General features: G+C 27.7%; 1 protein-coding gene across 1 annotated transcript in view; it reads left to right on the plus strand.

The window, feature by feature from the left end:
• The first annotated feature begins 2,091 nt into the window (after positions 1–2,091).
• The window catches only part of LOC119666533 (serine-rich adhesin for platelets-like), a 378,359-nt gene continuing 363,652 nt past the window's right edge, over positions 2,092–16,798 (plus strand). Inside the window, exon 1 of the mRNA XM_038075814.1 lies at positions 2,092–3,154. Within this exon, the coding sequence (XP_037931742.1) occupies positions 2,157–3,154 (998 nt within the window). The 5' untranslated portion in view covers positions 2,092–2,156. The remainder of the gene's footprint in view (positions 3,155–16,798) is intronic.

Raw genomic sequence — 16,798 nt, forward strand, 5'->3', positions numbered from 1 at the left:
TAAAATTTTAAAGAATTTGCTTTTAAGGTTTTCAAAGAAGACTTTTAGTAAATACTTGTTAGAAATGTTATTTATAAAATTTGGTCGTGGAATTTAAATTCATTAAATTATGTGATAGTCGGTTGAATCTTACAATATATAATTCATTATGTTAGCGAGAAAGTGATTTCCTTTTTCATTAACATAAAATATTTTTTTGTAATTTCCACATTGTATTGTTTCTCATGAGCTTATTTTATAGGTCATTCGATCTGCACTACTATTTTAACAATATGCCGTTGTCATATGTGACAGACTGCTATCTAGGTCATGATGGAAATGAAACCTTTTATTAATAATATCTGTACTACCTCTGGGTAGTACTGACTCTGGTTCAGTACACAAATACTACTCTGGGTCACTCGCCCTACTCTATTCGAAAAAATGCCATTATCTGATGTGACAGGTTGATAATAACCTGCTTTTACCAACATTCTCTGTACCAACCCGCATGACTTTAAGTCAGTACAAAAATATTTACGCAAGGGTTCGGTGATCGGTGATCGAAAATAATAAATAGAAAAGAATATTCTGACATTCATCAAGTAGGCAGAATATTCATGTATATATTCAATATTTTAACTCCTAGGAGGAGTATAGGGCCTCAACAAAGATCTTCCACTCGGTATGATTGTTGGCTAATAGCTTTTACTCTTCGCAGCTTTTCGGCATATGTGACATTTTCATATTAATTTGCCTTCTCCAAGTCTGTGCAGGTCTGTCCCTTCTACTACCCATCGGGTTCCACTCAGTCGCCATTCTTGTAGTATCACCAGTCAGTCTACGCAAAGTGTGACCGACCCAGTCCCATTTGCGTTTTTTGATTTCGGTACTTATAGGTGTTTGTTAATTTAAAGACCTTAAAGAATGTTCATGTACTCTTCATATATACTTTTGTTTCGAAAGATGTATTAAGATTACTTTGCTTTTGCTTCATTAGAAACTTTCGTTCATAACATCTTCTGAAAAAATATTACGGACGTCTTATATAAAACATAATGCGTCTATAAATATATAAATACAAATAAAAATTTTTTATTATAATTATAGTTAGAATTATGTTTTTACTAGACGCTTTTCAGGAATATGTAATAAATACTGTAATTATTGAATAAATACTAAATAAATATTAAACACATTGAATGAAAAAATTTTAATAAACAAATGAGTATCATAACTATTATGCACAATTGTTATAAAAGAAATCGTATAATTATTAAACATTAGATAAAGTGATTTTAAAAAGTTAAAAAATAAAAGTTTTTTTTAAATATTGTAAAAAATGTTAAAAAATACGAAACTCTCTGAGAATTCCTCGCATTCGTTTGTCTTTTTTCTTAACATGTGTATGCAGTGCAGCTCTTACGGCAAAGCAAAACAAAAATTTTATTCAGTCTGCTTTTAACAACGGAATGGTGTGTGATCGTTAAGTTGTCGGATCGGCGGAGGTGTACGGTACTAGTCGTGCTGCATAGTCATGTAGACGAATGTTCCCAATGTTGATACTTGATTTTGTTCGTTGGAGATGTGTGAAATGCTTAATGTTTTATGGAATCTGAAATATGGAATATACAAGTGTGTAAAAACATCAAAATTATTTTACATAAAAAATATTTGTTAAAATATATACCATAAACGTTAAGAATGAATTTGCGGTTTTATGTTAAGTAAATTTTGTGACATCACTAATTGAAGAAGTTAACAAATAAAACTAGAAATGTGGCGGAAATTAATAATAAAGCCATAATTAATTATAATAATACTTAACAAAACAAAAAGAGAATGAGCGCGCAACTCCAAAGTAGGCAGCATTATCATTTTGTATCAATATGTTCGTGTGTATGTGAGTTGGTAAAAACCGCTAAAACAAAAAAAAGAAATTTGGAAAAAAAGCTATTAGAAATGTTTAGATTAAAAAGCAATAAAAAACTATGAGCGCGTGTTTGTTTATATGTAAGATTGTGCGTGCGTGCCAATGTTCATTGTAAAGTATTTAAAATTAAGTAAATATAAATATTAAAGAAAAATAATAATAAATAATTTAGGTAAAAGTTGAATTAAATAATATAAGTATCAGTGTGTTATCAGTAGTAAATATTATAATTCATGTACCAAAAATGGCACGCAAAATGAAAGCTATGAATGAAAGTGATTCGCCAACAACAACGCCGTTAATGGCGCAAAATATTGTTACCTCAGAAAAAGTCAAAGAAATTTTAACCAAAGATTTTACGGAACATGCAAATAACTCGGATAGTGAAATAATAGAAATTTCCAATATAACGGCCAAAAAGAATAAATCAACATTATTTTTAATTAAATCCTATAGTTTTAATGAAACAATCAAGCAAACCACACCGAAGCAAATCAATAAATTTGTAAATAAAATGAAAAGCTCAAAAGCTCCCATTAATGACAAAGTAGATGTTTATGATGATGATGAGGATTACAGTGAAATATTACGCAAACCGGCAAAAATATTTGAAAATGGCTTACCACCAACACCAAATACAACAACAAAAATAAAACAAAAATCTCGTCCTAAATCAATGCCAACAAATATTTCCGCGTCTGTTACTAATGCTGGCGTAGCCATTGTGTCTACCCCACGAACAAGTGTAAAGCGTAGCAGCGCATCTTTTATACGTCAAAGTTTTCAAACAATACGGCGTAGCTTTCGTACAACAAAAAAATTATATGAGAGTAGTAATGGGAAAAATGTTACAACTCCTAAAACAACAGCAACAACAACATCAATCGTAGCATCTTCGGTTTCGACCTCGTCAAATACAACAACAGCTTCGTCAACATCGTCAGCAGGTTCGACAATTGATTTTACGTTAGTCAATCAAGTAGGTGTGGAAGACGAAGAAGAGGATGCTATTTTTTATGAGGGTGTTGAGGGCGAAAATGGCGACATTGATGCTGCTGGTATTGTTATAATGCTTAATGGCATCGCAACGCAAATGTTTAATGAACAAAGTATGTGCAATGGCATTGGTACGGGGGATGCGTTAGCAGTACTTCAAGAGGAGGATGACACTGATTTAAGTACTAAACAAGCACAAGTGTCAACTAAAACAAATATAAAATCATTCTCAAAAACCCATAAAAGGTAAGTAAGATTTTATCGATTATTAATTTATAGATGAGTACGTTGATTTGTTAATAAATGTCAAGGTTAAACATGGGAAGAATATGTAATAAAAATAATAGAAAAAGTAGAAGAAAAAAACTAAATCAGAGGATTCATTGAAAATTTAAAAATAAATTTAATAAATGTGTAAATAATATATATACCATATATTAAATTTCTACTTAAGTTCAGGTTTTTTTTAAATATATAAAGTATCATATCATACATAAAGTATTATAAAGTGTCATATAATAACTACTATTAGTTGGATTTTTCGTAAAAGATGGTCTAAATATGTTCATAGGATTACTAATAAAACAACAGGTTTTCCAAAGTTGTACTCTTTTAATAGTGTGACATTGATCTGTAATATTTCGATACATTTTTTGGCATCAAAATTGGCCATACTTTGAAAATCACATCTTTATTGAAGTTAAATCTCTTTTTTTGAAACCTTGTTTTAGTTTTGTAAATAGACCTAGAGGTAGGTCCATGAAATACAGTAGATGGGTAAACAATCTAAAATGTTTTTTTTTTATTTTTGCTATTGTTGTGTTTGACTTGTTATTTAGCATCAACAACTTAGATCCGCGTTTCATTCTTTGTTATATACTAATACAAAAATTTATCTTATTCATACCATATTTAAATAATATGTGTACTGTCCTTATCGTTCTGAGAAGGTCACTGGGTCAAGAACTATTCTACCCTTCTGACATTAGGAGGTCCTCAATAGATGACATAGTGGCTTTCATTCGAAAGATGGTTAGGATCTGTTGCAGCACAGAAGATCAACTATAGCTGCGGTGCTTCGCTCCGTTGGGAGCTAATACCCTGTTCATTTCTTTTCTATTCTATTGTATCTTTGTCGACCTGGTCTAATAATAAGTTCAGAGGTTTCTGCGAGTTTATTAAAACGGTCCTGTTAATATTTTTGATTTAATTAAATTTCGTTTAAGCTAGGGGTGTATAGAAACAAATTCATAGAAAATACTTATTGCTTCTTACACATCAGAAATTGTAGATAAGATAAGGTCGATAAGATCGTGTAATATGATTAGAGATTCTTGCAAATTTATTAAAAGAGTTTCTGTCAATGCTTCTAGAGTTTATTACACTTCTTTGAAGCTAGTGGTGTATAGAAACTACTGCTGAGAAAATATGTATTACTTCTAACACTTCAAAAACTATAGAAACTTGGATGAAAAGAAATCAATAAAAAAAATTGATTTGTGCGTTAGCAAAGCTTTGGCTAACAGATAGTTTGTTGAACTGCTTAACGGTAAGGACAAACGATTTGTTAAATTATGTGATCTTCACAGAATTATTGTGATATTGTATATGGGTTGTTTTAGGTAAATGTGGCTTTATAATAAGGATCATTCGCCAATTATAACGACAACGGAGGACATTTGCTGATAAGCCGTTGCAATCAACAGTGCATAGTTGATTTTTAAATTCTTTGAAATAGTGCTCGGAGTTGTAAACAGGTGGTTCTGAAAAGAACTGTAAACAAATGCTGATTAGCCAGCAGTTGGCAACTGTTTTTAAACTTCCCTTTTCTCTCATCCAATACAATTTCATGGATATTATGGTGTTTATCAGAGTTGCCACCGATTGTAAGCATTCAGAGCGCTTGACATTATCGGTATCTATATGATCATGTTTTAACCCAAGCAAATCATATTTGAACATGATATAGTCACTTTTCTATTTCACTAAAAAGCAATGATTATACATTGCACATGAAATTCTGATTTTACCATTATTTTCAAGACTATAAATGTAGCAAATTGTCATCAAATTAAAAATCACATGAATTATGCAATGAAACTCATTGCATAATTTATTAAGTAAGAGACGTAAAATATAAATATAGCACAAGTTCTTTTACACCCTTTATATTATTATTACAAAAAATTTCAATAACAAATGTGTATATATATATTTATCTATTCTGGCCTTTGAAGTCATGACGTTAATATGCAAATTACAAAATATTAAATAGATAAAAACACAAAATATTTCATACGTAATACGTTCGTATTTATACACTATATGAAGACATGCAAATACCGTTTAGGAAGTAGGATGTTTATTGAATGCATATACCAAAAATGCAAATTACACCCAATAACTAAGGAATCCATAAAGTATTCCCAAACGATTTTTCAGTTTAAAAAGGCAATAAATTTCGCGTTTTTTTTTTCATGATAAATAAGCTTTCCGCACGTGATTATATTTTCACCGCAAATAAATTCGTATAAAAATTTCGTAAAGATTTTTATGCAATATTAAGAAGACCACCGCAGAGCTATTTGCAACGTAACACAGGAAAAAGAAAGATAATTACGACGTGGTTTTGATGCCATTTTCTGATAGTTGAACATGCGATACTCACCTACGAGTGCTAATACTGCTTGACTTTGGCACGAAAAGAGTCTTTACCTCACAGGTGCAGTAAATTTGATGGACACTACGACGTCATAAATTGCGATTGATTAGAAATATCCGCACATTAAATTTATAGCTATGATAGGTTTAACACTTTTAGATATTAGCCAAGGCAAAATACTCATGTATATAGTATAATTATATTTAATTGTTGTTGCCATAAACTGTAATTTATACTATCATGAGATCACACTGAAATTTTTTATTACCCTTTTAAATATATTTGTTAAAAATAAACAATATAAAGTTTGCACTCTTAGAAAGATTAGAGTAGATGAGATTAAATAGGTTGTTGGTGCGGTATACTCGTATGTATTAAATATATGTTATTTATATACAAAACAAACGATTTCAACTTAAATCAACCGCAAAATATCCATTTCTGCGCAATTATTATTTGATATTAGTGATTATATTCTATCAACCATTTTAAAATGTTTCGAAATTTGTTAAAGTTATTGTTAGATTTCAGTACCCTACTCCGGAAAGTTAAAGTTGTGGTACGGTATAAAAATGTGCGAATGTATTGAAAAATCTTGGCAAAATCCAGCTTATATAGACATAGAATTAAATAATGAAAATGTGTATGAAATAATGTTTCTAAAACAAAGACTATTGAAGAGCACACAGCAGTTATTTTAACAGTTGATTGTGTTTCTGCAAACTATTGGTTTATTAGCTTGGTCTAATAAGAAGCACTTGTTCCTTGTTTCGTTGTCTTCTAAAAAGTAAAATAAAACTTAAAGTTTGAATAATGCAATTTCGTATAGTCCCTGTCATTCATAGATAACAAATGAACGTTATTCAAAATATTACTTCAAAATTTCAACTGGTTTAAAGTTCTTAGTTGAAATACTTAGTCTTAATATTTGCAATCCCTAAAATTATATACGGTCAAATAAACCGATTATTTTTTTTCTAAAGATGATGACCGGTATTTGGCTATATGTAAAGCTGCGGTATGGTTAGACAAAAAATTCAATAATTATATAAAAAAAAAATGCATTGTTGCAATTTATTATTGTTAAATTTTTTTTATTTTATGGTGCTGTTTTATAACTCCTAAACCATTGTCCTAAATTTTATTTAATAAATAAAACTCTGTTTTTTTTTTTATAATTTATTATAGAATATATAAACCAACTTGTTTTTTTTTAATATTCTTTCGTGAAGATATAAATTAGATGCAGGACTTTCTCTCGATTGATAAAACGTCTTGCGCATCTATAAAGCAGTGAAACGTGAAGATAATGAATTAGCATTATGGGTGTTAGAGAGAAAAATTGTTCTAATAGATTTTTGGTCCTTTAAAAGTTGGTGACGAGTAACGCATGGTATGTACTTAACCATGATATTCAATGGTTTAAGCATGTCTTAAAAAAGGAAAACAATGTTTCAGCTTAAGGCGGTTGTTGGCGAAAAAATAATTAAGAGAAGTAGCAACGCCTACAAATGTTTTCCGCGTCAATGGATTGTTATAAAAATACAAATAACTGGATTAAGATATATGTCATTTTAAAGACCTTTGCACCTGGTAACTTTTTAAAACAAAAGCTTGCTATTAATGATGAAAAATTGATTAGATGGAAATAGTTCGTGTAAATGGAGAATATAAATTTTTCCTCGAGGAAAAAAGGTAAAATATTGTTTAACATATACTGTTTTGTGTTTACTTGATAAAAGTTCACTAGTAAAATAAATATCATGTTTATACAAATAGATCTCAAATTAATTGTATTATAATTGTGAGCATAAAGTTTAAATTTTTTTTACCTATTCATATGTTCAAGTTCAGTTTCATGTTAATTTTAATTATATATTTTATAATTATTGACCTTTGCTATTGAATTGTAGGTTAAAACAGATTGCTTTCAAATTTTGTATATTTTGCATATATATTTAATTACTTACGTCAAATGTTTCTTATCAACATTTGAAATATTTTGTTAATTATTTAAAGTTTAAAAATACAATTTTAATAATGTGAAATATGTAAAAATGCGGAAGCTGCTCTAACCTTTGTACATTTTTTATATAAAGAATAATGATGAATATGTATTAAACTATAATACTATATTCTTATTCTTTGTATTAAAAATTATATACAATTAATAAATATATTTAATATAAAACAATTGACCTACTTTAAAATGCCATTATATTAAAAATAAATTCATTTATTCATTTATTTATTAAAAAATGTTAACAAACTGACAAGTGCAATTGAATTACTTTATTTTCATTTACTATACAAATGTTCTCATGACAGATGGCATTTCTTTTGTATATGAAAACTTAAAATAATAAAAACAACACTGAAAGCAAAAATATCTGACAGAAAAATCACTTCTACAATTCACTTAGCATGTTGCAGTATATCACTCCAGCTTCATTATGTTATAACGTGTCTACAAAGAAGAATACTTATATGTCCCATATGTGTACTAAAATAGAATTTTAGGCCACTTTTGAAGTATCTGAATAGTGATTTTTATATAAAAGCAACTCTTCGTATTTTTGCATCATTACATGAAATATAACGTAAAAATACTAGATATATTTTTGAGTATAATTACTTTAAATTAGTAAATTTGTTCAGAATTTAAACGAATAAAATTTATTTAATCCTTTAAAACTATATTTTATCATTCTGCTATTATGATACATTTTTTCGCACAACTCTATATATTTTGATAATATTAGTGTATAATTTAATGAGCTGATGACATACTTAGGTTGTTGACAGGCGATGTTATGATAATACTCTTGAAATAATATCATACAGACATTCTGTAATTTGTGTGTCGGTTTTCCATACTATTTCCACGAAGAGTATGGAAGTAATATATTGAATTTTTTAAATTGTTTGTAACGCGATAAAAAATATTGACTTGGTCAATAAGTAGTTGTTTTTAGTACAAATCCAAACAAATTTATTTGCTTTTAAAAATCATTTAAATAATTCAAATAATCCCCTAGTTCTAACCATTTTTCAAAAAACAATTCGCTATTGTGGCATAGACTTTATTCCTTTCACACCATCTCTTTCTCTTTTTACCATTTTGATTATGTAGATTCTCTGCCTCTTAAACCATTTCTCTCTTTTTCTTTTTTCTCTCCTTTTATCGTTTTGATTTTCCAGTGCTTCACGGGACCTTCCTTTTATATTATAGTTGGTTATTGAATTTTTGGCTGAATCTGATTCTTTTCTCAGTCTTTCAACAAACTGTCAAAAAACTGACCACCTTACGGATTCTATCTTCACGCCTAAGCACACATTATTTTTATTAGCATCACAGAGATTTTGGTAAACGTCATTTGTGTGTACCGATATTAAAAGGGATCAAATATTTGATTGCTGGTGCTAATAATTTGACATCAGTTTTGAATTTTCCATTAAGTATTTTTGTTCTATGCATAGTCCATATCTCGCGTACATAGAGCAGTATAGTAGGAATCTCTCTTTGATTGCAAAATACAATCAGAATTCTTAGAAAATTTTGTGGTTTTTTCTTTTTTTCTTTTTATATTTCTTATTATACCAGCAAGAAAGTTTTATAGAGATCGGATCAAATAATAATCAGATGGTGTACAGACAGTACTATACTTTAAAAGTATAAAAACTCTCATTTGAAGATCTCTCAAATCTTGCTAAATCACGAAACCTGTGATGGACTTAGCTTTGTCGTGTATATTATATCTTTGTCTGTCAGAGATTTTGTCTATCAAATTGGATATCGAAAGTCTCGATATCCACTAAACCTAGGTAATAACTAAGAAAGCTAGGTAATGTTTGGTTGAAGCATTGTGCCCAAACCCCACTTGAGCTCATATAATGGTCTGTTGTGATACCATGGATTAACATTGTGCATACGCAGACCAGAAGGATTGCCTACGACTAATGCCGAAATGCAGGAGTTTTAAATGCAAGTGAAAGTAAACCAACCAGACAAGTTTATAAACTTAACCAAGTACCTTATTTTACAGTATGACAATGGTCAGTAAAAAAAGGGGCCTCAAAGATTTTGAATCATCACTTAGCCAATCATGGACACTGATACATGAGGTGAAATACAGTTTCATTTTTATCTGCAGAATTTTTAATTTTTGAATATTTTAAATTATTTTTCACATGTAAATTATGAATTTGTTATATTTTCTATTGCATGCCACATACTTTATTTTTAGATTACTTAATATTATTCAAGTTCAAATCAGATTTAATTATATTATTACTGTTACACTCAATACAACATTTAACTATAGACAATTGTAGACAATTCTTCTTAAAACATGAACCAAACTCTCTGAGATTATATAGATACTTGAAGAGAATAAGTAAGATGATCTGTTCTTACGAACTTAATATAAGTAAATATTTATTTTTTCTTAAGATATTTCAGGAAATAATTAAGTAGGCAATCTCACAAAAGACATATGTTCATAAGATATTTCAGGAAATAATTAAGTAGGCAATATCACAAAAGACATATTTTCCGAATAAGTATCTACAAAGTAGCTTTAAGGTACATAGCGGTCAAAAATTTTATTTTAATAATTTATCTGTTTGTTACGGACAAATTCTGTCCATAAGTATAACATCGATAAATCTACAACATTAGCAGCAGTTGTTGAAATATTCAGGTTACAAACTTTGATATATTAGCGGGAACATTCGCTTTAATGAGTAGAATCTCCCAAAATTCTTAGAACAAAAATAATTTTTTAGTTTTAATAATATCTAATATAATTTCTGCTAAATTGAACAATATCAAGGTGTGCAAAATATCCCTCTATGGTCGCTATTAAGTCTTGTTTTGATAAAAATGGTGTTCTATAATACCAAAATAACCTAAGTTTATTGTTGAATGTAATCTTCTAGCAAAGTTCCTTTTCCTTTGGACTTGCTTTAGAGCGAAAGAGCTTCACTTTCATCCTCTTGTTTTGATTCAAAATCAATGTTATAGAACTAAATTTTCTCCATGGTGATGAAACAAAATCCTTGTTATACTTTATAAATCCTTCTAACGTGGAGGATAGGATTGCATTCGTTCCTATTGTGCACACGGATTGAAATATTTGTGACTTCGAATAAAAATCTTCTGGTTAATTAACAAGTTTTCGAAACCTGTATTAATTCGACGAATTTTGGTATTATTTTGGTAAATAATAATATGTGTTATTAATAATTTTTTGTGTTAAATAAATGACCTGAGCCCAGTAATAATCAAAAAACTTAATATTAATAATGTTAATATACTTTTCGCCTTTCCATTAATAAACATGATCATATCTTATTTTCTAGTAAAATAAAATTAAATAATAAATTTCATTTTAATTGCTAAAGTATCTTTTTTATCATGTTGTATGTGTGACGAAATTATAGAACAAGTTACTCTATCCTGACTAGTATTTAGCATCAATCAAACTAGAAATATTGAAATGTTGTGGATATGAATACGAAACCATAAAAATCTTCATTTGTAAGGTGCGCAATATATTTTTATTAATTAAATAAATTTTTTGTACCTCTTGAACTTTAATAATGGCATCCATTAGAACAAATTTAAATTTTATTCATATAACAATAATTTCTTTTAAAATTGTATTCAAGTAAACTCGATTTTATTGCAAACAATTACAAATCTTATTTATGCTTAAATAATGTGGGAAATTGTTCCAGTTGATGAATCTGTGCAATTATTTCATTTCTTTGAAAAATATCTTTTCTTTAATTCGTTATTAGATAATTATATTTAAATAATATTATACAAAAACATACATATATTGAATATGATTTTTCAAATAACAAGTAATGTATTTACAAATATTATTATAAGAAAATAAGATGCATTATATACAACCTTTGTCGCATATACGTGTTTAGTGTTCTGGGAATTATTTTTTTAATCATTAGTTCATTCATACCTAAAATTTAATTAGTCTATATAAAACTGAATAAATGAAAAAAATGTTAATTATATATTGTACACAAAAGTGTTTTATGTCTTATAATTTTCCAATTGATATTTTTGGCATCTGGGCACGTTGGAGCAAAATGCAATGTCAGCAATAAAAATGTATTTAGAACAAAGCTTTCTAACTCACTGTAAATATATAAACTGTTTAATATGATTTATATATATATGTGTATATTGATATATATACTTATCGTTCACATACGAAATGCATGTGAACTTTAACTGGACCGCTATTATCTTTTAAAAGTTCCATTGTTTGATTATTGCACATACGACATGGTGACGGGGCTCCGAAGCTGTGCTCGTAAAATGGCAGAGCAACGTGACAAAACTAACAGATTTTGCCTGTTAGATAGTGAAACGTAAAATGAATTTCAATTTAGTATTTGAAGATTATTGTGCTCATATAGACGGACTTTCCTGTCCGCATAAAAATAATTTTGCAAAACGAAAACATTTTACGAAAATACGAAAATTACGTGATTTGTGGTTACAGAATAATTTAGCAGCAGTTTCGTTACAAATCTATTATTTAAAGATTTATCAACATTTTCATCTAATAAAAGTGTTAAAAGATACAATGCGTAAATTGAAACACAATCAATACATAGTTTTATTATGTGATCGCTTGACTGCGTATAGTAAGTGATGTTTAAAAAAGTATAGAAAGAAAATCTCAATTACCGGTACGCTTTATTAAATTTAAAAATTCGAATGCATGCATTCTTAAGCACTTTTAATATGCCTAAAGCTTATTTATTAAAGAGATAAAAAAATTTAATTATAATAAAAAGTATTTAAAATTTTATTTGATTGTTTATTTGACGCCCAAAATTTCAGACAGAAAGAAAGTATCTGTATGATTATTATGTATTATACATACAATATATAGGAAATATAGATACATACACACATATAAAAGTGGTCATATATTTTAATATAATAAAATATTATCAGAATTATTGTTGTTTTTTTCTATTTATAATATTTTCTTTAATTGGATTTGGTTTACGGTACCCTAATGGTAAATTATTTCTTTTTGTATATCTATAAAAATTTTTGAATAATTTTAGTCGTACTTTCTAATGTTTATAAACAATTTGTTGCGTTTGTATATTTAATTGTTGTTTACATTTTGTAATCTCTAAAAATGTACTTTGTTCCAGTGATTAAACATTTCAACAAACTCAAGTTCAATTTGTTTAGATTTTTATCGATACTTAAATGGTTGAAAATGCAAAAAATATGATTAAAAATTGTATTGAATTTTGTTTATATAACGAAAAGTGAAGTGAAATGCAATTAATACTTTAAAAACTAATAATATACAAAAAGAACATTTTATGAAGTTAGTTTTAACAGCCACTTACTTATACAAAAGTTAATATAAGCTAAATTACAGCATTTTAAGATTTCCATTTAATAAAATTATTATAATTCTATGAATATTTTAAAATCACACATAACATATATTATTTCAGTTTGCGTTGGAAGAATCTGTTTAATAATATCTGGTGTTTTTTTAGCTGCATCAGAACATAAAATGATGATACAACATAGAAATATTGTTGGAATATAATTTTTATTATTTTAATTTGATAGACAATTTCATAGCATTTATTTTTAAAATATGATTTCCGGCATATGTCCTCCGGAGCTATGAGTTACATGATCCATTCGATTAGTCCAATTTTCGACTATTTTTTACAATATATGTAGCCGTATGTCCACAATGGTGCCTTCAATATTGGCTTCCAATGCTAAAGGAGTTGCTGGTTTATCGGTATAACCCAATGACTTAACATAACTCAATGGAAAGTAATCGAGAGGTGTTAAATAGCACGAACGAGTGGGCCAACTAACAGGACCTGTTCTGGAAATAAAGTTGTTACCAAATTGATTTAGCAAAAAATCAATTAAATCACAATAAATGTTAAGCGCGCTGTATGACAAGTTGCAAGTTGCGTCGTCTAGTTGAAACGAAATATCGTCGATATTTAAATGATTAATTTTTAGGTCAGAATGGATCGATAACGCTCTCCGTTCACCGTAACCACAGTACTTTGCTTATTTCTAAAGAAATAACGACCGATGATGACACCAGCATGTAAACCGTACCAAATAGTTAATTGTTTATATTTTTGAATCGAAAAGAGTAAAATTAGTGCGAAAATGATCAATAGTGACACGAATTGCTTGCTCACTAGGCCGATTATGTTGACCGTAAAATGGGCGAAGTACTTTATGAACTTTATTTTTTTGAAAGTGAATTTTCACAATTTGGAAATGTTGCTCTAGCGTTAAAAGATTCACGATGAAATACCAAAGTTTACTGAACAGAAATGTCAACACAATTCTCAGGTGTCAAAACATAGTTATCGATATCGATAGTTCTCATGCAGCTAAAAAACATCCGATACAATCAATCTATAAAATTTCAAGATATATAGAACTAGAACTTATTTGAATAGTCTTTATAGATTATTCAAAATTACATGTAGAAAAAACGTTATGCTCTAAATACTAAAGCTTTTGCTACAACATGGTAATATATATCTTAACTCTAGAAAACTTAAAAGGAACTTAGATTACTTATATCATCACATCATACATATTCAATATTAATTTGATTATTAAAAATTATTATTCATTTAAATTTTTTTTTTTAATTATTTATAATAATTAATTATTCATATTTAATAAAATATTCATATTAATGTTTTATATTTCCTTTCTATTTTCAGGTATGCATTTAATTTTTAACTTTTCCACAGAATATTTTGTAAATGAGATTTATGAAATATTATTCAGGTATTTAAAGTAATTCGGTATCTATATTCTGTTAATCTGTGTTTGGTAATTGGGTTTAAAATTCAATACAAATTTCTTTACGACAATTAGTGAATCTTTATACTTCACTAATAATAGATTTATTTCTTTATATTATTAAATTATTTTTTATTTTTGATTAACATTTAATTATTTTTTATTCCTATATCTAATTTTTATTGTTATTAATTAATCAACAGTAGATTTTTAGACATATTACTTTAGAAATTTTCCTTTCTTCATATACTTAATATTTGATAATTGCTTTCTATACTACATAAATAATACATGCTAAAATAATCTACACAATTTACCTAAAATAAACATTGTATTAACTAAGAGTGTATTATTATTTATTATTTTATTTTTTGATGTTAAATTAGTATATGCTTTTATATTCTCATGTCGCTGTGGAATTATTATAATATATTGCTTTCATAAGAGAATTATTAAGTTATTTCATATATATAACAAAACAGCTATATTAACAGTGAGATAAACCTTGTAAAGAATTTATCTTTAGATTATTGTAATTTATTAAGTCCAATGACAACTATTAATAGAATATGTAAGTAAATTAAAAATGCAACTAAATATGAATACAATTCGCATAATAAAATTATTTTGAAAACTTTTAATTTTTTAGCACAGTTATATTTATGTAAAACACATAATTGTTCAGATAGTACCATATCTCTGGCTCCTTGTAATTATTGAAATTGTAACACGATTTTTTTTGACTGTTTTTCGAATCTTTTAGATTATCAATTATTTATTTATACATAATAATAATAAAAAATAAAATAAATTAAATTTCTTCTTATTTCCTTAGAATCTAATCTAGTGTTGTGTAGCAAATTTTGTATTGCACTATAACTATAGATAAAATATCTGGTAAAATAAATTCTTCATTCGCTGCCTTCATTGTCTTTTAGATTAATTTAGAACAATACTTAAGCTCCCTGTCCTTAGATGTAAGCATCACCGTGGTTGAATATAGTATTTAGCTAATAGTTTTTCTTAAAATACTTTTATGTATTGTACTATCTTGAATCTATCGAAATCTATTGACTATGAATTATATTTTAAAATATTTTTTTTCTGTTCTTGAACATTGTACTTCCATATACCTCAGCGAATTTTTTTCGGTTTTGCTATCACATTCCCTGTAAGAGTCCCAAATATAGAAGAGTAGATTCTAAATCCATTCCGTCGAAGGAGATGCCTGGACGCCAAAGCGAGTCATTCATAGGGAATATGTTTTATGGTTTCTTTTTTCTGCAGGTTTCCACAACTTCTGCGGTGAGAATTACGAGGAATGTGCATTCTCTCTGCATGTCTTGAACACTAATCTAGAAAATTTTCTGCATAGGATATCGAAAAAGCAATTTCTTTTAGAAACGTGAAACTGACCGAATATTTTCTGAAAATAAAAAATCAACACATTGTTGGAGAACTAGTACATATACCATAACTAGTATGGGATATAACTTTATAATGTTACCAAATATTTGAACGAAAAACAATTTATTGTTTACGATAACATCTATCTCTTTTTCAGTTACAATGCATAGAAGCGACTAACATCTTTCTTATTCGTTTAGTACACCCTCCCATGTTTTTGCACCCAACAAGTCAAGATTCACAGCAAAGTTTGACTTTGTCCTTACCTGATTAACTTAAAATATGTAAACAATGATATCTTGAAGATAACTTTATACGGGCTTAATATTTTACTTAGTACTTAGTATTTAAATGGCAACTTGACCAGGATACATTCCGTCATTTGTAACCTTTGTTTAGATTAAATTTTGATCACATAAATTTCTGAGTTTGTTATGCGTAAGTCTGTTGACACTATGATGTTTTCATAGAAAAACAGAATAGAAAGCAATGTTTACAGAAATATAGTGATATGACCAAGTTTTTAAAGTATTATAAAATATTATGTTTATATCTTCTGATGCTTTGTGCCACTCGTTATGTGTTCAATTATGTTAATATACATTTTCTCATCTTCTTGATATCGAATAGATATAATATGGTGTGATATAATGAATATCAATATGATAGATAGTTTTCTAAATAAAAATAATAATATTCTTACTATTACTAATAATATAACATTACGACATTGCTGTATATTTTTTTAAATGGAAACTATTTTCAACTATACTCTCTAGTCTTTTAAATCACTGCTCTACGAATCGTAGATCTTAATTGACATTTTAATTTAAAGTATCTGACAATCAAGTTTGTTTTGTGAAAATCAATGCAAATTAAACCTTTTTTCACCTTAACAAATTTAATAAAAATTTAATATAAAATAAAAAATAATATTGTTGACAATTGATTTAAT

Source organism: Teleopsis dalmanni, chromosome 1, assembly GCF_002237135.1.
Source record: "Teleopsis dalmanni isolate 2A chromosome 1, ASM223713v2, whole genome shotgun sequence".
In the NCBI taxonomy this organism is placed as follows: domain Eukaryota; kingdom Metazoa; phylum Arthropoda; class Insecta; order Diptera; family Diopsidae; genus Teleopsis; species Teleopsis dalmanni.